General features: G+C 43.2%; 2 protein-coding genes across 2 annotated transcripts; both read left to right on the forward strand.

Annotated features, from left to right (window-relative positions):
- The first annotated feature begins 1,995 nt into the window (after positions 1-1,995).
- On the forward strand, positions 1,996-10,442 carry IFIT3 (interferon induced protein with tetratricopeptide repeats 3). The gene is made up of 2 exons (XM_027771487.1): positions 1,996-2,128; positions 8,303-10,442. The coding sequence occupies exons 1-2, from the start codon at positions 2,124-2,126 to the stop codon at positions 9,753-9,755; spliced, it is 1,458 nt and encodes a 485-aa protein (XP_027627288.1). The 5' UTR covers positions 1,996-2,123; the 3' UTR covers positions 9,756-10,442.
- Positions 2,003-18,165, forward strand: LOC102478122 (interferon-induced protein with tetratricopeptide repeats 1). Its single transcript, XM_027771488.1, is given in 3 exon segments — positions 2,003-2,128; positions 16,284-17,537; positions 17,539-18,165. Coding segments are annotated over 3 exon segments (1,338 nt in total). The 5' UTR covers positions 2,003-2,123; the 3' UTR covers positions 17,618-18,165.
- Positions 18,166-24,567: the final 6,402 nt, after the last annotated feature.

The raw sequence follows: 24,567 nt of genomic DNA on the forward strand, positions 1-24,567 counted from the left end.
TGGGGCAGAAAAGAAACTCAAGTTCATTGATTGGACTCTTAGAAAATTTGGGAGCTATCGAGTAAACAAAGAGAATTCAATCCAAATCACTGGATATATGTTGTTTCCGATTAACATCAGAATGTTTTTGGAATAGTATGAAACGTTTTTCATATCATGCAGTCTCATACATCCCATATCAAACCTTCCTGGTGATATTATTAAAATGCAGTTCTGGGACCAGCAGTTGGCATAATGGCTATGTCACTGGACTCCCATGTAGTCAACTGAGGTTTTAGTCTTGGACCCAGTGGCTTAAACTCATGCTGGGTGTGTATACATGAGTGCCCAAGATCCTGAGAGGAGAATGGAGGAGAAGGGATTGTGGTGTGGCCATCCTCCCTGGGGGGTGATTTCTCGCTTTCTGTCTCTCTGTATCTCTCTGTCTTTCTGGTGCACACATGTGCCCTATAGTAAAAACCTCTCCGAAGAAAGAAAAAAGAAAGAGGGAAGAAAAAGAAAGAAAGAAAGAAAAAAAAAATGCAGTTCCCTGGGCCCCACCCTGGATCAGCAGTCAGATTCCTGGGAGTGCGTTTACATTATCTCAACCTGTAGTTTCAGAGTCCTGGCTTTTGTTATTGAACTCAAACCACTTGTATGGGTACCATAAACTAAACTGTAGACAAGAGGTTTGGTAAAAGAAAGTAAGACTTTATGCCATGTATGAAACAAGAACAGATAACTAATGCTGAAGAGTCCAATCTCTCCCAGGAGTTCCATGCATGCATTTGAAAAATTGTTTATTTATTTATCTACCTATTATTATTTTTAATTTGTTACAGGGCACACATGCTCACCAGACAGAGAGTGGGAAAGTGAGAAAACAAAAGTAAGCCACCAGGTCAGGGGCTCGAACCACAGTCAGCCATGTCAGAGTCCAGTGCTGTAACCACCATGCTACCTGCATTTTTAAGGGTAAGAGTCTCAGGTGCATGATCAACCTAATGCTTACTTCAAGAGTATGAGACTGTGCTGGGAAGCAGTCATCAGTTTCTTTTGTCATTCAGCCTAGGGTCTATGTGCTCCCAGCCAGCAATTTCAAAAAAAAAAAAAAAAAAAAAAAAAAAAAAAAAAAAAAAGCACCTTACAATTTGGACTATAATTTTATATTTCTTTTAATTGGGAGTTTTTGGTTTTGTTTTATTTTTCTATGGCCCTGACTTATGACTGATATTGCTTAGTTTTACCATCAGCTCAGCTATGGTGTTAATTCCTACTTCTGAGAAGCGGATTCCTGTAATGAAAGGAAAGAAACAGAAGGATAGAGGCTACCAATTACTTGGGAAGAATCTACATTGTTTCATTAAAATAACACAGAGGTTCCAGAGTGGTTGGAGGAAGAAAGAGGCTGGAAGAAGCTATGGCTACATTGTACATTCATTCCCCTGGATGGTCACGCCGCAATCCCTTCTCCTCCATTCTCCTCTCGGGATCTTGGGCACGCACGCACACGTGCCCGGCGTGAGTTTTAAGCCACCGGGTCCGGGACACGAACCGCGGTCGACTATGTGGGAGTCCAGCGACATAGCCATTACGCTAACTGCTGGTTCCCACTGTGAACTATTATAGAAAGTATCTTCTAACACTTACAACCTCCCTCCCCCACCAACACAGGCAGGCATATCAAAAGCCTGGACTCCAAGGTTTTATTTGGGTCATTAAAACATCAATCTCACATCCCCAGCAGTTTAGGAAAATATTCTACTTTAAGTTCTCCTCTTAGTAATTTTCAGCTTGGAACATTTCTATTCTATGTATTTATTTTCAACAGGAAAGGGAAACTGAGAACCCAGCCCTTTCTAGAGGGTTTCTGCTCAGTTTCACTTGAGCTGTTATTGTTTGCCAGCCCTCCCAGATCTGGACACTGAGTTTCGTTTTCCTCAAGTGGATGATTTAAAATCAGTTTCACTTTCCAGTTTCTTCTTCCCTTTCATGAGGACAATTACTCACTGAAATGAGGGAGAAAAGATCAGGTGATGCCTTCCCTGCTCCGCCTCCCCGTTATATAGGTCCTTTTACCTGAGACAGACCAAGACTCCTGGAGGATAGAGCCCCCTGGTCCCCAGCTTTCCAGAACAGCAGACATGAGGTGAGACAAGAATCTGTAACGGAGCTTGCTCTTAAACGCCAATTGTAAGCTGAGCTTCTTACTGCTCAGGCGTGTGTCTGAGCTATCCCGTTGCTTATGGATTCATCATGCCTTTATGAGGTTGGGCTTCTATCAGTTGTTCATTTTGTGTTGTGTTGTGTTTTTGTTTGCTCCTTTGTTTTGTTTTGTTTTTCATTCCCTGTGACTCTTTCCAGCTTACCGTCAGGCTTGCTAAATTTCTCCAACTCTTCACTAGAGGGAGCCGGGTGCTGGGATTCCAGAGGGAGGCTTGAAGAATGGAAAGATCCACTCAGTTTGCTGAGTCAAAGCTAGACCTAAGGGGAATTCTCCTCGCAGGACTTTTTGTTTTTGTTTTCTTGAAAGGATTAAGTCAGAAGATATTTTCCGGCAATTTGAAAGAAAGCATTTATTTTTCAGCAGATATGGTGAATGATGGAATCAGTCCTGCAAACCTAGTTCATTAAAGAATTTTGTCCTGAATTATTTGATCAATTTAGGGGAGTATGGGGGAAGAAAAAAAATCTTACAGACAGGCTTCCCCCTCCCCCCATTTCTTATGTAGAAATAATACCCAAGGCTTAGAATTTAGTTTTCATACTGTAGTAAATTCTGGTGAGCAGCAGAGAATAATTTCCCCTATAAAACAAAGTGGCCTGATCTCAGATCTAATAACCTCTGGTCTAATCTTTAATGATGGATCTGGGTCCTTGGAGATGGGGGGGACTAGGTAGGAAGGCACACAAAGGCACTGGGGGAGAACAGACATAGTTTCAAGAGATAATGGTGATAAATATTTATCGAAATTAAACTGTGCACTTAAAACTATTGCCTTTTATTGTATGTAAACATATAATCTCATTAAGCTTGGTCTTTAAAAAAATGCATACAGAACTGCTTGAGCTCTGCCATTGCATAGAGGCTCTGAGAAAACGAAAAGAAAAAGATACCTTTTCCACCAAACACCTATGGGGAAGGGTTGAGGGTTTGAGAGCTTGATCTGGAGAGGGAAGATCCTACTGACCAGCAGGGAGAAAGCAAAGGGAGACTGGCTGCCCTACCCTCAGCCCCAAGGATTTGCAGCTGCTCTGCGAGATCATACTTGGGCATAGGATAGGGTATTGAGGGCTCTTTGCCAAGGGTCATGTTAATTGTGTCTGCATAAGAGGAGTCGACCAGCAAGCCACCCTTTCCCAGTGTCTGGTAACTAGACACATGAGAGGTTTTGCAGAGGCCTGTGTTTGTGTGTGGCTAGAGCCCCTGGCCTGAGGAAGCCTGAGGAAGCCTGAGGAGGCTTTCTGGACCAGGCTGGACTGAAGCTCACATTAGGTGCTCCTATTCCCAAAGGCCGTAGGGACCGAGGCAGATTGGGCTGCACCCCAATGCAGTGCCAAAACATTACCAAAAGGGGATGTTGCCATAAAACATCGGCAGCTGCCGGCTGAGAAGCACCCTCTTCTCCCCAGTCACTGGGAAACTCTGTGTCCCTTTCCATACTCACAAACTCACTGAAGAGTGTAACACTGATGCACCAACGACAGCAGTGGTAACATGCTCTGTGTGGCCTGTGGCCGGCAGTGCTCTCTGTGAAGGGCCGTTCTCATGTCTCACACTACCTTACCGACAGGCTCAGGAAGAGGTCACTGCTTTTCTGTTATTCACTTCATTTTCTAAATGAGCAAAGGAGGGCTCAGAAGGACAAAGTACTTGTCTAGGATGTCACCAAGAGCAGGTGTCAGAGTAAGATTGTTAATGGTGGTGCCCAACTCCAAGGCTGAGCATCTGTCAACTCTGGCCACAAAGGCCCAAGTGGGAATGATCACTTCCGAGTGACTGAGGGTCAGGGACTAGCAGATCCATGCACACTGTCTGGAGAGTGAGGACCATTCTTTGATGGTGACTCACCTTTTAGAGTACCCAGACCATACCTTTGATGAAGGTGAAGGGCATCTCCACAGGGGATAGCTTTCTATAACTCGAGTGGAGGCAGAAAGAAAATCCTCCCCAAGGCATTTTAAGGATGAAGAAATGAGGTCTGGGACTCAAACCACGGTCGACTACATGGGAGTCCAGGGACATAGCCATTACACTAACTGCTGGTCCCTCTCTCTGTGTTTCTGATGAGTGCATGTGCCCTCTGTCGATTAAAAATAAAAAGAGTATTTACAGAAACTTTCAAAAACACATATGAGTATTTACAGAAACTTTCAAAAACACAAACTTTCAAAAACACACACTAGTAAGTGAAGATGTCTTTGTAAGAGGAGTAGCATTCATTTTTACAAAAGCAACAGCATTTTCATGCAAATCTCCTGAACTCTAGCTCTGGGATTTATGTTCTTCTTACTCAAGTCTCAGGACTCCCCATCCAATAGACTTTGCTCCATATGTTTCTTCAAGAAAGGATGAGGTATCAAATACCCTGCTAAACTGGACACCATAGGGAGGGAGGCTTAGGAAAAATGCCACTTTCAATAAGTTTTATAATCATGAAGCCACATGCACAGTTGGCTTTCTTCCTGAACAAACTCTTGAAGGTTCTCATAAATGACTTAGCATGATCAGCTCTGCTTTGGTAAAGTGATGATACAGATGGATTGCTCTGAGAGTCCCATACTCGAGAGAGCATTCACGTGTCCAGAAACATCGAGTGTGCTTTTCTGCTTGCCAATCAGTATCCCCTGCAGCTGATAGATATGACAGGATTGGAATATTTCTTCTTGGAGGAAGAATCTTTTTTTTTTTAAGAGAGATTTTTGCTCTAGGGTGTGTGCACTCGCCAGAGAGAGATAGAGAAAATGAATGTGAGAAATCACCCCCCCAGCAGGGATGGCCATGTCGCAATCCCTTCTCCATTCTCCTCTCAGGATTTTGGGCATACATGCACACATGCCTGGTGTGAGTTTTAAGCCACCAAGTTCAGGACTCAAACTGTGGTCAACTATGGGGAAGTCCAGTGACATAATAATTATGCAATCTGCTGGTCCCATTGGAGGAAGATTCTTTATCAATAAATGCTTAAGGTTAAATTTAATAAGATCCCTCTGGTACATTGATGTGTCAAAGTCCAGTATCCTGCCTCCATCCAGCAAAGAGAGAGAATGCCATCAAGCCTGCAAAGTAGTTGCCAGTTTTGCTGAGACAAAAACATCCAAAGCCATCTGTCATTCTGTAGGTCTATGAAGAAGTTGAATGATGTTCACTGACCATGTTTAAGAGTGTTCAGCTGTTGTTATTTCCAGGCACCTTTATGTACCTACAAACCAGCAGACATGCTCCATTGATCTGAAGCCCATCCTTTCTTTCCTTCCTCTAATCTTCCTAATTTAGCCCTCAGCAAAGTTTATATATGTATATATTTCAGTCCTTTTATTATGATTTAGTTGCATGTATCAGTCCATAATTGCATTGCTAAAGAGAAACATCTGAGACTGGGTAATTTTTGGAGGTTTATTTGGCTCAAAACGCTGATGGTTGGAAAGTTCAAGAGCCTGGGGCTGACCTCTGTCTGACATGCAAAAAGGCTGACAGAAGCAGAAAGGTTGGCGAGTACATGCAGAGAGAGAAAAAGACCTGATGGCGGCTCTTAGGACAGCTCTCACTTGTGCAATAATCTGCTCTTATGGGAACTAACCCTATTCCAAGAGAGCAAGAACTCACTCTCTCTTGTATGACAACACTAATGCATTTATAAGGATAATGCCCCCATGGGCCAAACACACCTGCTAGGACTCATCTCTTAAAGGTTTCACCATTATATTAGAACCAAATTTCCAGAACATGAATCTTTGGGGGACAAACCATTATCCAAACACTGGTCTTTTGTAAGTCATAAATTTATAGATTTGTTCAATGATCATTTTCACAATGTATTGAAAGACAAGTATTTTAATACTTGTGTATTTGAGATTTGACCTCTAATCCTTCATACAGGGCAGACAGGATCTCCTAGTGAAACCAAATTGTAAAAACCCTAGACTAAAGAGGGAAGATATTGAGACTGTGGAACTCTTGCCCGGGACCAAAAGAACAAAAAAGACTACCACTAAAACAGACACATAGAAGTGGGTGTCTGGGCATGGATGGCAACTTCCCTTCCTCACTCCTATGGCCTTGGATAGTTCTTCATCACTCACCATAAGCATTTCACATGCAATTATATTGGGTCCGAAATGCTTTATATGAACATTACTGGAGAGAGATAGGAAGTAGGTCAGAGCACTTGCAGCAGCAGTGTGAGGGCCCGTGCCAGACTACGGGAAAATGCAAATCTCCTCTTAGAGCCAAGTGCATTGAATTTCAAAAACTCCTCTTTATTCTAAGATTATATCCTTCTCACTTCTGCAGTGATAATAGAAATGCTTCCTTTCTCTCTTTTCCACTTTTTAAGTAAAATATAGGTAAAAATAGATGATTGGTGTCTTCCTGAATGAATTTTCTCCCTATTTCATTGTACTACAAATTAATTGACAGCCCTACTTGGTCTACAACTTTTTCTTTTCTTCTCTTTTATTCCCCAAAATTGTGCTAATCTGTAAGATTAAAACTATGGTCTGCACTGGGTCTAATGATTTCTGGAGGGTCTTTCCAATCTTATGGGGCCAAGACTCTACTGGTAAGGAAGAAAGAACACAACCTCCATACTCCAGCTCCAAACAGGTACGGATGTGGGAACACACTTAGAGAACTCTTGTAACTTATTCAACGAAGTAAGGTAAGTCATGGCCCTTGGAATCTTCCAACTACAAAGCATAAATTTGTCAGTTTTATTTTTTTCTTAAACAAATTCGTTCTCACTGAGGATCTGGCCTGTGTGGTAGAAGACTACTTCAGTTACATTAAGCCAAGCCTTCATGAAGTTGTGTATGAATATTGGGAGTAGGGGAGATGAAGAGAAAGGACAAAATATACACATACCATGTTGCCAAATGCCCCTGGACTTTCTTTTTTTCACTTGTTTCTAAACAGATGGAGAGCTTCGGGGTCACAGAGAGAGCCAAAATATTGTCTTTATCTTTCTTAGCATTCCTAACAACCAGCAAAGTAACAAAAAGAGATAGCCCAGTAAAGGCTCTTTGCCTGGCTAAATAAACTTCAGCTAGAATGTGTAAGAACCAATATCTGGCTTAGCAACTGAACAGAGAAAGAGAGATCCAATTCCTCTCACTGCAGCTTCCCCCTCTGGTCCACCTTACTCCACTTCCCAAACATCTGCTTACATAGTGTAAAGGGTGTTTGCATAGACATACCTTGAAGAAGATGAGTCCAAGAAGCAAAAGGAAATACTGCCTCTTCTAGGAAGACTTGGGATGTACATTAATCAGAGACAATCAACACTGAAGAGATTGCTCATGAGGAGCTGATTCCTGCAGGGCTGTTAGCAAGCTGAAGACCCAGGAAAGCAGGAAGTGTAGTTCCAGAGTCCACAGGTCTGAGAACCAGAGGAGTCAATTGTACAAACTCCAGCCCAAATCCCAGTCCAGGGACAGGAGAAGATCAATATCTCAGCTCAAAAAAGTCAAGCAGAGGAAAAGAATTCTCCCTTCACCTTGTTGTTTCTTTTGGGCCATTAGTGGATTGATAATATTGACCCATACTGGGGAGAGCAATCTGATTTCCTCAGTCTATGAATTCAAATGCTAATCACTTCCAGTAACACTCTTACAGGCACATCTCAAAACGATGTTTAAGCAAATATCTGAGCATCCTGTAACTCAGTCAAGTTGATGTAAAATTAACCATCACAAGGTGCAAGGTTTGCCATTGCACATTATTGCAGAAAAATAGACACCCAGGAACAAAAACATAGCACTCCGGAGAGAAAAAGGAGAACTCTTTTATTACATCAGCAGGCACAGTGGGTTTACCACTCTGAGTCTCCGGCCACTGCTAAGAGTTGAGCACAGTCTTTTATGGGTGAATTTGGAGAGGGGCCGTTTCAACATGTTTGGAGTGTCTTATCAGGAAAATGGCTCAGTGTCTGTTGTAATACAAAGCTGGCAGCCTACTCAAGGCATCAGTTCAGGGGAGGGGCAGCTACTTTGCAGGGGAACAGAAAGTCCAGGCAGCTATCAGCTCTGGGTTTCTTCAAGTTTACTCATAAGTTCTGGGCTGCTCCACACCATGTTACAGTGACCATGTTTATTTTCTCCACAGTGAGGTCACCAAGAATTCCCTGGAAGAAATCCTTCCACAGCTGAAATGCCATTTTACCTGGAACTTACTCAAGAAAGAATGTGTCTCACAGCATCTAGAAGATAGAGTATTTAATGACATTAAATTTTTAAGTACTGAATTCAAAGCTAGAACGTACAACCTGTTGGCCTACATAAAACACCTACGTGGTGAAAATGAGGCAGCCCTGGAATGCTTACAACAAGCTGAAGAGTTAATTCAGCAAGAACACACTGACCAAGCAGAAACTGGAAGTCTAGTCACTTGGGGAAACTATGCCTGGGTCTACTACCACCTGGGCCGACTCTCAGAAGCTCAAATTTATGTAGACAAGGTGAAACACTCCTGCAAGAAGCTTTCAAATCCTTACAGCATTGAGTGTCCTGAGCTTGACTGTGAGGAAGGGTGGACGCGAATAAAGTGTGAAAAAAATGAAAGAGCAAAGGTGTGTTTTGAGAAGGCTTTGGAAGAGAAACCCAACAATCCAGAATTCTCCTCTGGACTGGCAATTGCCTCGTATTATCTTGATAAGAAACCACAGCAGCAGCTCTCTGTCAATATCCTGAAGCAGGCCATTGAGCTGAGTCCTGATAACCACTATGTCAAAGTTCTCTTGGCTCTGAAACTGCAGGAGCTGAATGAACAAGCTGAAGGGGAGAGGTTGGTGAAAGAGGCACTGGAGAAGGCTCCTGGCCAGCCGGATATCCTTACCACGGCAGCCAAATTTTACAGGAAACAAGGTGATCTGGACAAAGCTATTGAACTGTTTCTAGAGACCTTGGAACTCATACCACATGATGGCTACCTCTATCACCAGGTAGGGTGCTGCTACAGGGCAAAAGTCAAACAAATGCAGAATGTCGGGGAATTTGAAGCTAATGGAAATGGAGAGATGATAGAAGAACTGAGGAAAAATGCTAGGAACTATTTGAATCAAGCTCTTGAGAAAGGACTAACTCCTCTGCAGTTGTACTCTAATCGCACTGAGCTTCTGGAAGCAGAAGAATGTTATCAAATTGCATGTAACAAGGAGCACCCAGATACCGACAGGCAATGCCACCAGCACTATTGTGACCTTCAGGAGCATAATGGGAAGTCTGAAGACTCTGCTGTCCAACATTGTTTAGAAGAGGGTTTGCCCAGAAGCAAAAAAAAACCTGAGAATGAAGAAATGAAATACCAACTACAGAGCATAGTGGAAAATCTTCCACAAGATACACCTCATTCTTTGTATCTCCAAGGGTTAATTCACAAGCTGAATGGAGATCTGTGGCAAGCAGCCGAATGCTATGAGAAGAAACTGGGCCAGCTGCTGAAGAATGCCTCGTCAGGCATAGGCCACATTTTCCTGTCAGAATCCGAGCTGGAAGACAGCAGTGAGGAAACAGGCCAGGAGACAGGCAGCCCCACTTCCAGAGAGCCTCACAACCCCTGAACTGAGATAGCGAGAAGGGAGAGAAACCATGCATAAGAAGGCCAGGGGTGGCAGCTGTGAAGGAGAGAAGAGTGGTGCCCAGTCTGGAGTTGAGGATGGTCTTGCTGCTGTGGACTTTCCTTTGCTGTCCATGTTTAATGCATTTATCAGCACAGCGGCTAGACACAAGTATGTAAATAAGATAATGCAAGAGTATATAAATACACATTATTTGGACAACTTCCTTTAAATTTTGTTTCCTCTGACTGGGAATTAATGTAATATTTGCAATAAATTCTGGACTGATACCTTAGCTGGTTTAATGACAGGTACATTTTTAGAAAGTTGTCTCAGAATCTGTCTCCCCTATCCATCCCAGACACAGTCGTCTAGTCATGACTAATTACTAATGGAAGTAGTGCTTTGGGCCTATACGAGGCTGATCAGTTCTCAGTTGACCCTCAGTTCACCATCTAACCCCCAATTCTGCCCTTCTTGCCAACAAAACCTTTATTGTCACTCCATTTATCCCATTTCCATTCAGCCTTCTGGGCTTAGAAGTTTAGTTCTTGACTAACCCTGGCATAATTTGTTGTGTCTTATTCTGGCTTCTGTTGTGTATTTATTTCTCACCTTGATAGAGATGTTATAACTGTGCTCTTGGTAATAATGCTACAATAAATCTAAACATTTCAAGTCAGAATAGAAGTGATTGTGTGGTTTGTGGACATGATCAAGACAGTGATATTAATCCCAAAAATGCCTCTTATTGGGGATGGTGGATAATCACGCAGCTACACCATGCTATTTTTTTTTTTGAAAGTTTTGCCAGGGCCAGCAGGTGGCGTGGTGGTTAAGGGCACTGGACTCCCACATGGCTGACCATGGATCGAGTCCCAGACCTGGTGGCTTGCTTCCTCACTTTCTCTCTCACTCTATCCCTCTCTGATCAAATTTAAATAAATAAGCAAAATAAAGTTAAATAAAATAATTCTTAAAAAAAGAAAAAAAAGGTTGGGAACCAGCAGTTAGCGTAATGGCTATGTCGTTGGACTCCCACGTAGTCGACCGCGGTTCGTGTCCCGGACCCGGTGGCTTAAAACTCACGCCGGGCACATGTGCGTGCGTGCCCAAGATCCCGAGAGGAGAATGGAGGAGAAGGGATTGCGGCGTGACCATCTCCCCTGGGGGGTGATTTCTCACTTTCTGTCTCTATGTCTCCTTCTGTCTGTCTGGCGAGCGCACGCGCCCTACAGTGAAAATCTCTCAAAAAACAGTGAGAGGGAATGTGAGAAATCATCCCCCAGGGGAGATGGCCATGTCATAATCCATTTTCCTCCATTCTCCTTCTGGGATTTTGGGCACATGCAGAAATCCAGTGTGATTTTCAAGCCTCTAGGTCCAGGACTGGTAGACCATGTGGGAGTCCAGCACCTTTTACACCACGCCACCCACTGGTCCTACACGATTCTGTTCTCAACATGTCTGTCTTAGCTGTAGAGCTGACACTCTCCCTCTGTAGCCAGACCACCCTTAGACTATGGGAAGTATGACTCTTTCTAGCCCAGGAGCTTCAGTTAGGCCCAGCATCTAGTTAGCAGCTGCTGCCATTGACCAGGGTTGTTATGCACCCAGGGATAGCTGGGCAAATGCCTTCCAATAGTGAGTGAGGAACCCCAGTACCAAGCAAGCCATGAAGACAAAAGTCCTGGGGCCTGCAACAGCCCCTTCAGAACTTTAGCATCTGATACCACAAGCTTCATCTTGTTCAGATAGACAATAGGTGGACAACAAGGAGAAAGAAACTCACAGGGAACGGTCTCCTTGGACTTCAAGGTTTTCCCCTGCAGTTCATGTTTTTCTCTTTTTAGAGAGATTTTTTTTCTATAGGGCGTGTGCACTCACCAGAGAGAGGAAGAGAAACAGAATGCGAAAAATCAGCCCCTGAGTGATGGCCATGCTACAGTCCCTTCTTCTCTGGGGATTTGGGGCATGCACACACATGTGCCCAGCATGAGTTCCAAGCTGCCAGTTCCAGGATTCAAACCACAGTAGACCATGTGGGAGCTCATGATATAACCACTATACCATCTGCTGGTCCCACTCTGCAGTCTATGTTTGAGTCATTCATAAGACACAAGTATGTAAATAAGAAAGTGTGAAAGTATATAAAAAGATCATTTGGACAATTTGCTTTAAATTTCATTTTGTCTGGCTAGGAATTAATATAACATTTGAAATAAGTTCTTGATTTATTAAACTTTAGCTGGTTTAATGTCTGGAAACTTGTTTATAGATTTGTGAGTAGCAAAAGTCTATGGCCCTAAATGAGTGAGTCTCTCTGAACGTGCAATGTGGAATTCCTACCAAAAACCTACGCATAGCTGCCATGGCATGTTCACAGAGAACAATAACCTGGGATCATTTCTGAATTCAAAGATCTGCACCTGCTGGGGATTTTCAGTGTTCTGAGGCATACACCATATTAACGGGCAACTGGAGTACACCATGGTGATGACACTAACAATATGTGGGAATCAGCAAAAAGTTCATGAAAAATGCATCTTTTGTGAAAACTAGGGGCCAGTGGGTGGCATAGTGGATAAGGTGCTGGACACTCCCACATGGCCGACCACAGTTCGAGTCCTGGATCTGGTGGCTGTACTTTCTCACTTTCCCTCTCTCTGTGTGTGTGTCTCTCTCTAGTTGAATTAAAATAAATGCATGAATAAATTAATTAAATAAATAAATAATTCTTTTTTTAAAAGAAAAATATGTATGGATTTAATTTTTTTCACCCATAAACCCATACTTTAATCACATTTTTTCCATGAACTTTTTGAAGTTCCCTTATATACTGTCGACTTGAAAATTGCTAAGAGTATTGATTTTAAATGTTTCCACCACAAATAAAAGTATCGTATTATTTCCTGTGTCCCCCCTTCTCCCCAGAGGGCACATGTGCTTGCCAGAAAGAGACAGGAAGCATCTTCCTGTGGGATGTGGTCACACCATGATCCTGTGTCCTCCATTTCTCCATCCTGCCAGGATTTGAGGCATGCACACACACATGTGCAATGTGTTTTTTAAGCCTACTGGGTTGGGATTCAAACTCTACTCAGCCATGTTGGATTCAGCTTTCTTAACCACTAGGCCATGGGGCTGGCCCAGTATCTTAATTCACTAAGAAGCAAGTTGTTTTCTTTTTCCTTTCTTCTTTGCAAACTTATATAGGAATTTCTATCAGCAAATTCCACATTTAAAAGACTGCCAAAAAAAAAATAAAAAAAGAAAAGAAGAAAAAAGAAAGAACTAGCTTACTGCTCTTTTTCTGCTTAGTTTGAAAAGGATTGGGAACGTAGAGGATTTCAAGTGCTCAGTAAACCCTATAGAAAGTCAAAGTGCTCTCTGATGTCTATTCTACCCCATGGTACGCCAGTGGCTCACAGCCTGAAAGGTGAAAGATGGTGTCCGTCAGGGAGGATGCGACCACCATCAACGCACACAACATCTCTCTGCCTATGACCAAGGTAGCCAAGCTTATTGTTTAGATTATTCACTGGCCAAAGAGGCAGGGGACGAGATGAATGTTATCCTGTGTTTGGCTCATGGCCAGGAATGTCCTGGAGCAGCACACATATATTCACAGTGAAGGGCATATTTTTCTGACTTTGCAAGCACTGTGCAGACTAGAGGTGACACATGTGAGGCTAAGAGTGACTATTTAAAAAGAACTGGACTAGCTCATTCCAGTCAATACCTGGGATTCCCCAAGGTTGCTAGAGTCAGTACAGTGTTCCCTCCTTCCTTCAGTGTTTGATTTCTGTATGGTTTTCTAGGGTTGCCGTAACTTAGTATTTTATACTGGGTGACTTCCAACATGGAAGTTCATTCTCTTTGTGTTGTGGAGGACAGAAGTCTGAAAACCAGGTGTCATGGGAACCAGCAGTTAGTGTAATGGCTATGTCGCTGAACTCCCACATAGTCGACCGCGGTTCGCATCCCGGACCCGGTGGCTTAGAACTCAACGCCAGGCGTGTGTGCGTGTGTGCCCAAGATCCCGAGAGGAGAATGGAGGAGAAGGGATTGCGGCATGACCATCCCCCTGGGGGGTGCTTTCTCACTTTCTGTCTCTATGTCTCTCTCTGTCTGTCTGGCGAGTGCAAGCACCCTAAGAAAAAAAAACCTCTCCAAAAAAAAAAACAGGTGTCATCAGGCCATGCTCCCTTTGAGGCTCTAAGTAGAATCTATTTCTGCCTCTTCCTAGCAGCCAGCCTCAGTCTGTCTTCATAAGGCATATTCTCCCTGAGTGTGTCCTCGTACCACCTTCCCTCACTGCGGGTCTGTCTCCATGTCTCTGCTTCCGATGAGCCTATCAGTCATACTGGATTACCAATAACCTCACTTTCATTCTACCTGAAAAGACCTTTCCAAGTAAGGTCATAGTTACAGGTAACTGGAGTAAGGCTTCACAGCATCATTGTGGTAGACACATTTCAGTCCATTTGACCCTCATTATGCTATGGTGGGACTGGACATAAGGGAGTAGCTGGAGGCAAAAGCTCCTCCTACAGCAATGCTCCTCCAGGGTATTTAAGTCAGAGACGCATTTCTCTGTGAGAAAAAGAAGACCTGCCCAATACTGAGTTTATTCAGAAAAGTAACTTGGCCCCAACCTTTCCCTTGTCTTAATGGGAAAAAGAAACTAGAGGTATTTATTTCACTAAATTCCTCCTTGGAGAAAGGAGCAATTTTTTCCTATTTGTAATGGACCAAATTGGAAACATAAAGGTACAAGAAGGCTCCTCCTTGCCCCAGGTTGATTTCCTTTGACAGCATAATTGCTTTTGATGTACATGATCTGGTACTGGAGCACCCTGCAAACAGGACGTGTCATGCAATGTTGAGGATTATTTGAACTCGTCTAATCAATGTGGAGTCTGCTCCCTTCATGTAAGGTTCAACTGCTGAACTACAGGGATGGCCTAGTACACCTTCTTTATTTATTTTTTTAGTTTTTTTTACTATAGGGTGTGTGCACTCACCAGAGAGAGACTGAGGACAGAGAGAGAAAGAAAAGGAAAGTGGGAAATTACACCCCCAGGGGGCATGGCCATGCTGCAGTCCCTTCTCCTCCATTCTCCTCTGGCGATTTTGGGTCCTAATGCACATGTGTCTGGTATGATTTTTCAAGCTGCCAGGTCTAGGACTCAAACCTTGTAGTCAGCCAGGTAGGATGCAGCTACCTTAACTCCTGTGCCACCTGCTGGCCTGTTAGTACATCTTTTTCATTTCCATTGTTGCATTTAATGTTTCGAATGCTGTTACCTGAATGAGACACTTTATTTTACTTTCATTTATTTCTCCTCAGATACTCTTTCTTTATGGAGATCTGAGTTTCTAAACTTATAAAACCATTTTTGTACATTCTGAATAACATTTTTTTAAGTTAAGATTTTTTTTTAAGAGAGAGATTTTTGCTATAGGGCACTTGCGCTCACTGGAGAGACAGAGAGAGACAGAAAGTGAGAGGTCACCCTCCAGTGGGGATGGCCATGCCACAATCTCTTCTCCTTTATTTTCCTCCTGGGATCCTGGGCAGGCATGCACACACATCCAGCATGAGTTTTAAGCCGCTGGGTCCAGGACTAGAACTGTGGTTGACTACTTGGGAGTCCAGTGATGTAGCGATTGTGCCATCTGCTGGTCCCTAAGTTAATTTTTTTAATGTTTATTTATTTATGTGAAAGGAGAGAGAAGAGGTTTTCTTGTTTCGTTTTTCAAGTATTTTTAGTTTTTGTTTGTTTGTTTGTTTGTTTGTTTTTCTGTAAAGTGTATGTGCTAGCCAGAGAGAGAGAGAGAGTGAGAAGTCCTCCCCCACTCAGGGGGATAGCCATGCAACAATGTCATCTCCTCCATTCTCTTCTTGGGATTTTGGGCATGCACATGCAGACACTAGGCATGTTTTTCAAGCCACCATGTCTGGGACTTGAACCCTTGTCAGCTGGTGGAAATCTAGTGCCTTAATTACCATGCCACCTGCTGGATCTTCTGAAGAACTTTTTAAACAAATTCCTTCCAGGGAGGTGTGTTGGCAATGAATGACTTCAGTTTTTCTTGGCTTCTCCTTACCTTTTGAAAATGCTTATTTATTTATTAACATACAGAAAAAGAGAGAGATACAGGTACTCTTGACAGATTCTTGCTGTGCCACAGTGCTCCCCCTAGCCTCCCAGACAGCCACGAGCACGGGTGTTCACTGGTGCATCAATAACATCAGGTTGACTCGGGGTCTGAACCCAGGCCTTTCATGTGATGCCAGCATCGGGCAGCAGCACCTACTGTCTGCACCCTCACTTCTGAGCCTCTCCTTCAGTTTTAAAGAATTATTTCTGTGGATGCAGGGAATATTATTCCAACTGTCTTTTCAGTAAAGCCTTTCCTTATCTAAGTTTTATTTGTTCTATTTGACAACATTTCTATGTATATTTTCATTAGATCAGATGTAATTTCCTTCAGAAAATCATGATAGCTCCTGTTTATTTACAGTAAGAAGGCTGATGATCGTCAGATCAAGGACAGACTGGAACAGCTGAGATGTCCCTTTACATGGAACTTGCTCATTGAAGATTCTGAAGTGCCTAATTTAGAAAACAGAGTCTTGGAGCAGCTAGAGTTCCTAGACAACTCACACAATGCAAGAACCCACAACCTACTGGCCTATGTGAAACACCTGAACGGCCAGAATGAGGAGGCCCTGGAGTGCTTGAAGAAAGCTGAAGACTTAATCCAGAAAGAGTATGCTGACCACTTGGACAGGAGGAGTCTGGTGACCTGGGGCAACTATGCCTGGGTCTACTACCACATGGGCAGGCTGGCAGAAGCCCAGACTTACCTGGACAAGGTGGAGAAGACTTGTAAGAAGTTTTCAAGTCCCTTCTGTTATAGGATGGAGGATCCTTGGATGGACAGTGACGAAGGATGGGCCTTGCTGAAGTGTGGAGGAAGGAATTATGGACGGGCCAAGGCCTGCTTTGAAAAGGCTCTGGAAGTGGACCCTGACAACCCCGAATTCAGCGCTGGCTATGCGATCACCACCTACCGTCTGGAAGGCTTTAATCCAACAACAAAGTATAAAACGTCATTTTCATTGCAACCACTAAGACGGGCCCTCAAACTAAATCCAGAAAATGTGTATGTTAAGGTTCTCCTTGCCCTGAAGCTTCAGGATGTAGGAAAGAAAGCTGAAGGAGAAAAGCTCCTTGAAGAAGCACTGAGCAGCCAGTCCTCGCAGATCTATGTCTTTCGATATGCAGCCAAGTTCTACCGAAGAAAAGGCTGCCTGGATAAAGCTCTCCAGCTTTTAAAAATGGCCTTGGAGGCTGCACCCACCTCTGCCATTCTCCATCACCAGATAGGGCTTTGCTATAAGGAACAGCTAAGGAAATCTAGAGGGAAGGATCCAAAACAGGCCAGCAGCACACTAAGATTAGCTATAGCTCACTTCGAAGCTGCTGTAAAGGAAAAGCCCACATTTGGATTAGCTTACTTGGACCTAGCCAACATGTACACTAAAGGAGGTGAATACCAAAAGGCTGAGGACACTTACCAGAAAGTACTCAGCTTGCGTGAAGTCAATAAAAGCTTATTGCAACAGATTCATTTTCGTTATGACCAGTTTCAGGAACGTCATAGGAAACCAGAAGGTGATGCTAGGGCCTGCTCCTCACGAGGGCTAAATGTGGACAGGGAGTCAGATGCTCAAGGGAAAATTGTCAGTGCTTTAGAGAAGTTGTCGATAAGGCCTTCATCAGAATAAGGCTGATGTGGAGACTTTGAATCTCCTTGTGCCTGTTCAGAAATTGAAAGGAGGAAGAGCGTGAAGCCCTACTCTCTTGAGAGTGCCTGAGACTGGCTGCTAGCTTGAACCCTAACTTTTAAAATGTTAGATGTTATTCTACCTGCATCAAAACACCATGCAAATCATCCCTGATTGCTGCCTTTAAGAAAGTATAACTATAACCAAGCCATCAGAGAAGCAAACTGCTTCCAGATTGCACTTAGTCTTAGAGTTCATTTTAATAGAGTAAATCTTAGGAAACTCACTTCACAGTGAGTCTTATGGTACCTTACCTTTTACCTCCCCCACAATAGATAGAGCCTAACACTAATTAGTGAATATTAACAATAACCTTGCTGAGTCCTTTCAGCTACCAGGCTGCAGAGACGAGGAGAGGATCAACGCCACAAGCCCCCTCCCGTATGACTGGCTGAGAAGATGTTTATCAGCTCAAGCATTGCAAAGCCACACCTAGGCCTTCACTGCTTCTGGGACCAGCAGATGGCATATGGTTATGTCACTGGACTCCCACATAGTTGACTGCGGTTCGAGTCCCAGACCCAGTGGATTGAAATTCATGCCAGGTGCGTGTGCATGCATGCCCAGAATCCCAAGAGGAGAATGGAGAAGGGAATGCGGCATGACCATGCGCTTGGGGGTGATTTCTCACTTTCAGTCTCTCTGTCTTTCTGTCTCTCTGGTAAATACACATGCCCTACAGGAAAAAAGAAAAAAAGAAAAAGAAAGAAAAGAGAAAAAAAAGAAAAAACTCTAAAAAGAGAAAAAAAAAGGAGTTGTTCTGAGTCCATTTTGCTTCTTTTGTCTTGTTAATCATTGCTTATTGTTAAACTCCTTGCAGAGAACTGAAACTGGTCACTCCTCCCTGCATTCTCAGAGCAGAATCTGTCCCCTAAGCGGTGATTGCCCCTCTGAGGCTGTCAGGTCTCCCTGTGATCCTGCCCAAAGATCATGAATAACTTGCCCTTTACTTCTAGATGTACGCGCCCATTGACCCCTTCATCACACAAGTTTTGTATCTTGTCTAGTACAGCGGAAACCATTACGGACTCCAGTCTGCTCTCTTCCCCAGTGCTAGCTAGCATCATTGAATAGATTCCTTTTCTTACTCATCAACTCTTGTTTCTTTGTCAAGCAGCAAGTGGCATGGGCCCTTGGAACCAGCATCCCTGTCTGTCTCAGCACCAGTTTTCACCTAAGAAACTTAAGTTGCATAAGAAAAAGAGAAAGTGTGTGTGGGGGGGAGAACCCCACCCTATCTGAGATATACAAGTAGTGCCAGTGGTATGTCATGTAACTCTTTCCTATTTCTCTGTATGTAAGAATCTGTAGTAAAACTAATTAAGATAAATTCTTGAGTGAGTGGATTTTTGTTTTAACTCTAAGAAGCTATGAGTTTGCCTGTCTGGGTCAGGCCATAGGAAACTGCTTATGAGAAAAGATAAGACCCAAAGGAAAAGAAGTCAGAAGGCTATCACCTCTACCTACAAATAAACACCAGGGAAGCCTGTGGCCTTTTGTGAATTATACACAATTGGTGAATTTATAGATGTCACCAGCAGGTGCCTAGTAGCCTAACTCTACCTCATGCTGCCTACATCATTCACGTCGCTTTCTCTCTTCTGGTAGGCATTTTATCATCTCACATCATCACCAGAAGAAATAAAGTACAATAGCATATTTTGAGAGAATGGTCCCATAACGTTTATTACAATATATTGTTATAACTGCCCTAATTTACTAGCACTGAGTCGTCAGGAAAGTCATGACGCATCATGCATTATTGTTGTTAATCTCTCATGTGCCTAATTCATAAATTTAACTTTACCCTAGGTATATGTGTCCAGGAATAAAACAGTATATGTAGGATTAGTATTATCTTTAGTTTCTGAGGCCCACTGGGGGTCTTGGAACATACCCCCCGTGGATAAGGGGGTACTACTGTACTCATCAGGATATATGGCTCAAAGGAAAGGCAGAGAGACTGGTCTTCTTCATCTACCTTCAGCAGGGATGCATACTCCATGTGGTGTCTTCAAAAGTTCATGGAAATGAGTATTTAAAGGAAATTTAAAGAGTTATTTATTTAATTTTGTTTGTTATTATTATTTTATAATTTGTTATAAGGCATACATGCTCACCAGGGAGAGAGAGAGAAAAAAAAAATAGTGAGAAAGGAAGCTACCAGGTCCAGGACTTGAATTGCCATCAGCCATGCGGGAGTTAGCACCATAACCACTACAATGCCTGCTGGCCCCCCTGTTTTTGTTTAATCTTATCCATTCTAATTGAGATTAAGTGATACTTCATTGTGGTTTTGGTTTGCATTTTCCTTACCATAAAAGATGTTGAACATATGCATTTGATCATTCAATGTCTGCTTTAGAGAATTATCTCTTCAGCTCATTTGCCCATTTTTAAATTAGAGTATTTGGGTGTTTTTAGGTGAGCTACTTGAGTTCCCTCTATATTTTAGTTATCAATAAATCCCTATGTATTTAGTTATCTGAAGGATAGTTTGCAAATATTTTCTCCCACCCTGAGGGTTATCTCTCTCTCTCTTCTTTTTTTTTTTTAGATCTTTGCCATAGAGCACATGCCCTGGCCAGAGAGAGACAGAGAGAGAGGACAAGTGAGAAATCAAACCCTAGAGAGGAAATGACCACACCAAAATCCCTTCTTCTCCATTAGCATTCTGGGCAGGCACTCGCAGGCCCAGTGTATTTTTCAAGCTACTGGGCTTATGACTTAAACTGCGGAGTTGGCCATGTAGGATCCAGCACCTTAACCACCATGCCACCGTGGGAGCCCTGACAGTTGTCTCTTCACTCTAAGTGCTGTGTTTTTTTGCTGCGTGGAAGCTTTTTAGCTTGACAGAATCCTCGCTGTCTACTTGTGGGATAATTACAGTATAAATCTTTTTCTAATACATAGCCACTGTGAAACTTATATTCAAATTAATTATCCTAAAATCTGAAATCAAGGTCCTCATATCATTTGTTAGATTTCAAGTACTCATTAATAACCTGTGGTTAGTGGCTACCACATTAGGCAGCACAGATTTAGAACACTTTATTATAAGATTTCTCAGTCTTGGTACTGTTGCCATTTTAGACCAGGTAACTTTTTCTTGTGAGGAGTTGTTTCATACATGGCAGTCAAAATTATCTCCAGGTATTGCCAATGCCCCCCAGAAAGGCAAAACTGCCCCCAGTAGAGAACCACTCACTTAAAGCAATGAGCAGCACCAACAGGAATTTGCCAGACTCCACCAAAAGGAAACACTGCAGGTCTCCACACATAAACCCTAACTGAGCTGGAGGCTAAGGATATCTGGTAACAGACCAGGCTTCTCCTGCAGCTTGCCCCACTGCCACTTCAGGATGTCAGTACAGGGAAACCCAGGGCGTGCTTACAGATAAGCAATTGTGAAATTTCCATGACTCCATGGATGGAGCATCATGGCACCGTCTTCTCATCAGAAGTATAGCTCTTCATTTACCTTTAGGTTGGAGATTAACATGATTCAAGAGACTTCCAAGAACCTCAGAAAGTAGTGTTTCCTTTCTCTGTGCTTCCAAAGCATCTCATCTGTACATATATCAGTATAACAAAATCAAACATATACTTATGGGTCTCTTTCGCCAATAGGTAATAGTCATTTGAGAAGAGAGTTCTCCATCACTTTACCAACAGATGCCAGTAGGGTGCCAGACATACCACAGATACACATGTTTGCTTTGCTGGACCCGTAAATTACTGGTTTGCAGAACCGTTTGAACTGATGTGGAGCTCCTGAAAATAAGTGGTACCTTAGAAGCCTGAGGATACTGGGGCCAGCACATGGTGTAGCGATTACATTGCTGGACTCCCACATGACTGACTGCGGATCAAGTCCCAGACCCGGTGACTTCAAACTCACACTGCGCACGTGTGTGTGCATGCCCAAGATCCCGGGAGGAAAATGGAGGAGAAGGTGGAGGGGGAGGTGATTTCTCATTTTCTGTCTCTCTGGCAAGCAAAAATCTCTCCAAAAAAAAAACCTTTCTCTGTGCTTCCAAAGCATCTCATCTGTACATATATCAGTATAACAAAATCAAACATATACTTATGGGTCTCTTTCGCCAATAGGTAATAGTCATTTGAGAAGAGAGTTCTCCATCACTTTACCAACAGATGCCAGTAGGGTGCCAGACATACCACAGATACACATGTTTGCTTTGCTGGACCCGTAAATTACTGGTTTGCAGAACCGTTTGAACTGATGTGGAGCTCCTGAAAATAAGTGGTACCTTAGAAGCCTGAGGATACTGGGGCCAGCACATGGTGTAGCGATTACATTGCTGGACTCCCACATGACTGACTGCGGATCAAGTCCCAGACCCGGTGACTTCAAACTCACACTGCGCACGTGTGTGTGCATGCCCAAGATCCCGGGAGGAAAATGGAGGAGAAGGTGGAGGGGGAGGTGATTTCTCATTTTCTGTCTCTCTGGCAAGCAAAAATCTCTCCAAAAAAAAAAAAAAAGAAGAAGGAAGAGGAGGAGGAGGAGGCAGCAGCAAAGGAGAAGGAGAAGAAGCAGAAGCAGAAGGCTTAGAATAGTACTTGTGAAGATCCCCTACCATCTAACCAATTATCTGTACAACAGGATCTTTGAACACCCTTGAAATGCTCAGCGTTGTGAGAATAACATGGGTGTTAAGCCTTGTTCTCAGGATCTTAAATTTCAGTTGTAACTACAAAATGTTCTTATCCTCTTAACTCCTTAGATCTCAAATATTTCAGAGAAATCTAAAAAATAATACTGCACAATACCCAAATGCATTGAGACAGCAGGCTATGCAATATATTACAACTAGGTCAAGTGAGAAAATTCTCTCTAAAATGTGCGCATATACTTCCAGGTGAATTAAATCTTGATATGAAAATGAACTGAGAACAAATGGGTTGGGATTCATTCATCTAGACACAACCTCTTAGTTAACCCTTGAGGAAGTGAGGCGAATGGAAAATAATGGTCTTACCAAGATCTCCTGGCTCATCTGTAAGTGACAGAGCATATCCTAGAATCTGATTTCAGTAGGAATTTTGTTCAGTGAGAATAAATTTTCTTCTTCAGTTTCCATTGTTTTATTTTCCTATCTGCAAACTTATACATACTTTCAGGATTTTTTTTCCCCTTCTAATGGTGCTTTATCCTGCATGTCATGAGTCTGTTCTCAAAGGATATATATTGCAACTAAAACGATGTTGTCCCTTGAGTCTAATTGAGAAGAGCAATTCAGGGCATTTATGGAACATTACCAAAGACGTCCAAGCCAGAGACCCTAGATGAACTGGAACTGAGGGTGTTTTCTAAAGGAGAGACCAGACCTTATTTGCTTAACAACCAAATTTTTCCTGCCCGAAGGAACCACTCAGAGGAATTTCTAGACCCACACAATGTATTCGTATGCCACTGTATCACACTTACAGTGGTCAGTGTGAGGTTCTTTATACATACACATGTACCAACGTGAGTACCCGATCAGTCAACTCTAGAGAGGAAAAGGGTATAATCCAGCTCTACAGTTAAGGCTCTTTGATGTCTGTTTGTCCTCAGGTGCTATTTTGCCAGCCTTATAAGTAAGTGGTTACGGAGGGCCGGCAGGTGGCATAGTGGTTAAGGTGCTGGACTCCCACGCGGCAGGCCACAGTTTGAGTCCTGGACCTAGAGGTCGCTTTCTCAATTTCCTTCTCTCTCTTTCTGTCTCTCACTGGACAAATTGAAAAAAAATAAATTAATTAAATTAAATTAAATAATTCTCTGAAAATATGCTTCATAGTGAAGCACTGTAAAAAAAATTACGTTAAACAAAATAAAAGGTAAGGTTTTTTTTTTTTTGAGAGGTTTTTTCGCTATAGGGCGCATGTGCTCGCCAGACAGACAGAGAGAGACATAGAGACAGAAAGTGAGAAATCACCCCCCAGGGGGGATGGTCACGCCGCAATCCCTTCTCCTCCATTCTCCTCTCGGGATCTTGGGCACGAATGCACATGTGCCCGGCGTGAGTTTTAAGCCACCAGGTCCGGGACGTGAACCGTGGTCGACTACGTGGGAGTCAAGTGACATAGCCATTACGCCAACTGCTGGTTCCCAAGGTAAGGTTTCTGAGAGTAAAAGCCACAGATTTTAGTCACATGATTTTGCTTTGCTGGACCAGTAAATTACTGGTTTGCAGAACCATTTGAACTGATGTGGAGCTCCTGACAACGAATGGTGCCCTAGGAGCCTGAGGGTACTGGGACCAGCAGGTGGTGTAGTGGTTACAGTGCTAGACTCCCACACGGCTGACCGCCATGGCAGCCATGATTTCACCCAAAGTCCAGTCAACAACTGAAGACCTTCAGGGGTATAGCCGCCAAGACACCTAAAACAAACTTACACTCGCATAGACCCTAATTCTGCATGCCACGCACTGGAGCCCCAGTCACATAAAACCATCTGTTTCTGGAGTATTGATTTGCGGGCCAACTGGCAATTTCTACTGACACATTCCCTCTTATCTACTTTTGCAAGATTACCAGGACTTGAGACAGAGATGAAGTTCAGTGATCCTGAGCCAAAGCCTTCCTCCTGAGTATATAGCCACCACCGCTGCACACTGTAGGGAGAGCCAGAGCCCCACCAGGGCCAGGCCTGCTCAGGAGCACAGTGTGGGCAGTGTTAGGCCAAATAAGCATATGTTAGGTTGAGTTAGTATAAGCCAATGAGCGTAGTTAGCCTATGTAGGTTAAGTTAGTTTAGGGTAATTTAGCGTCAACACCCTTGCTAGAGCCACAGGCCAAGTTAGCTTATTCATCATATTCACCACCATGACAGAAATTCAAGGATAGGATGGAGCATAGGAATTCGCTAATTAATGGGAATTCCCAGCTAACAGGAATTCACAAGTTAACAGAGGAAGGGCAGGTCTGGCTGGCGGTGACAGGATG

Source organism: Tupaia chinensis, unplaced genomic scaffold (genome assembly GCF_000334495.1).
Source record: "Tupaia chinensis unplaced genomic scaffold, TupChi_1.0 Scaffold000217_1, whole genome shotgun sequence".
Taxonomy (NCBI): domain Eukaryota; kingdom Metazoa; phylum Chordata; class Mammalia; order Scandentia; family Tupaiidae; genus Tupaia; species Tupaia belangeri.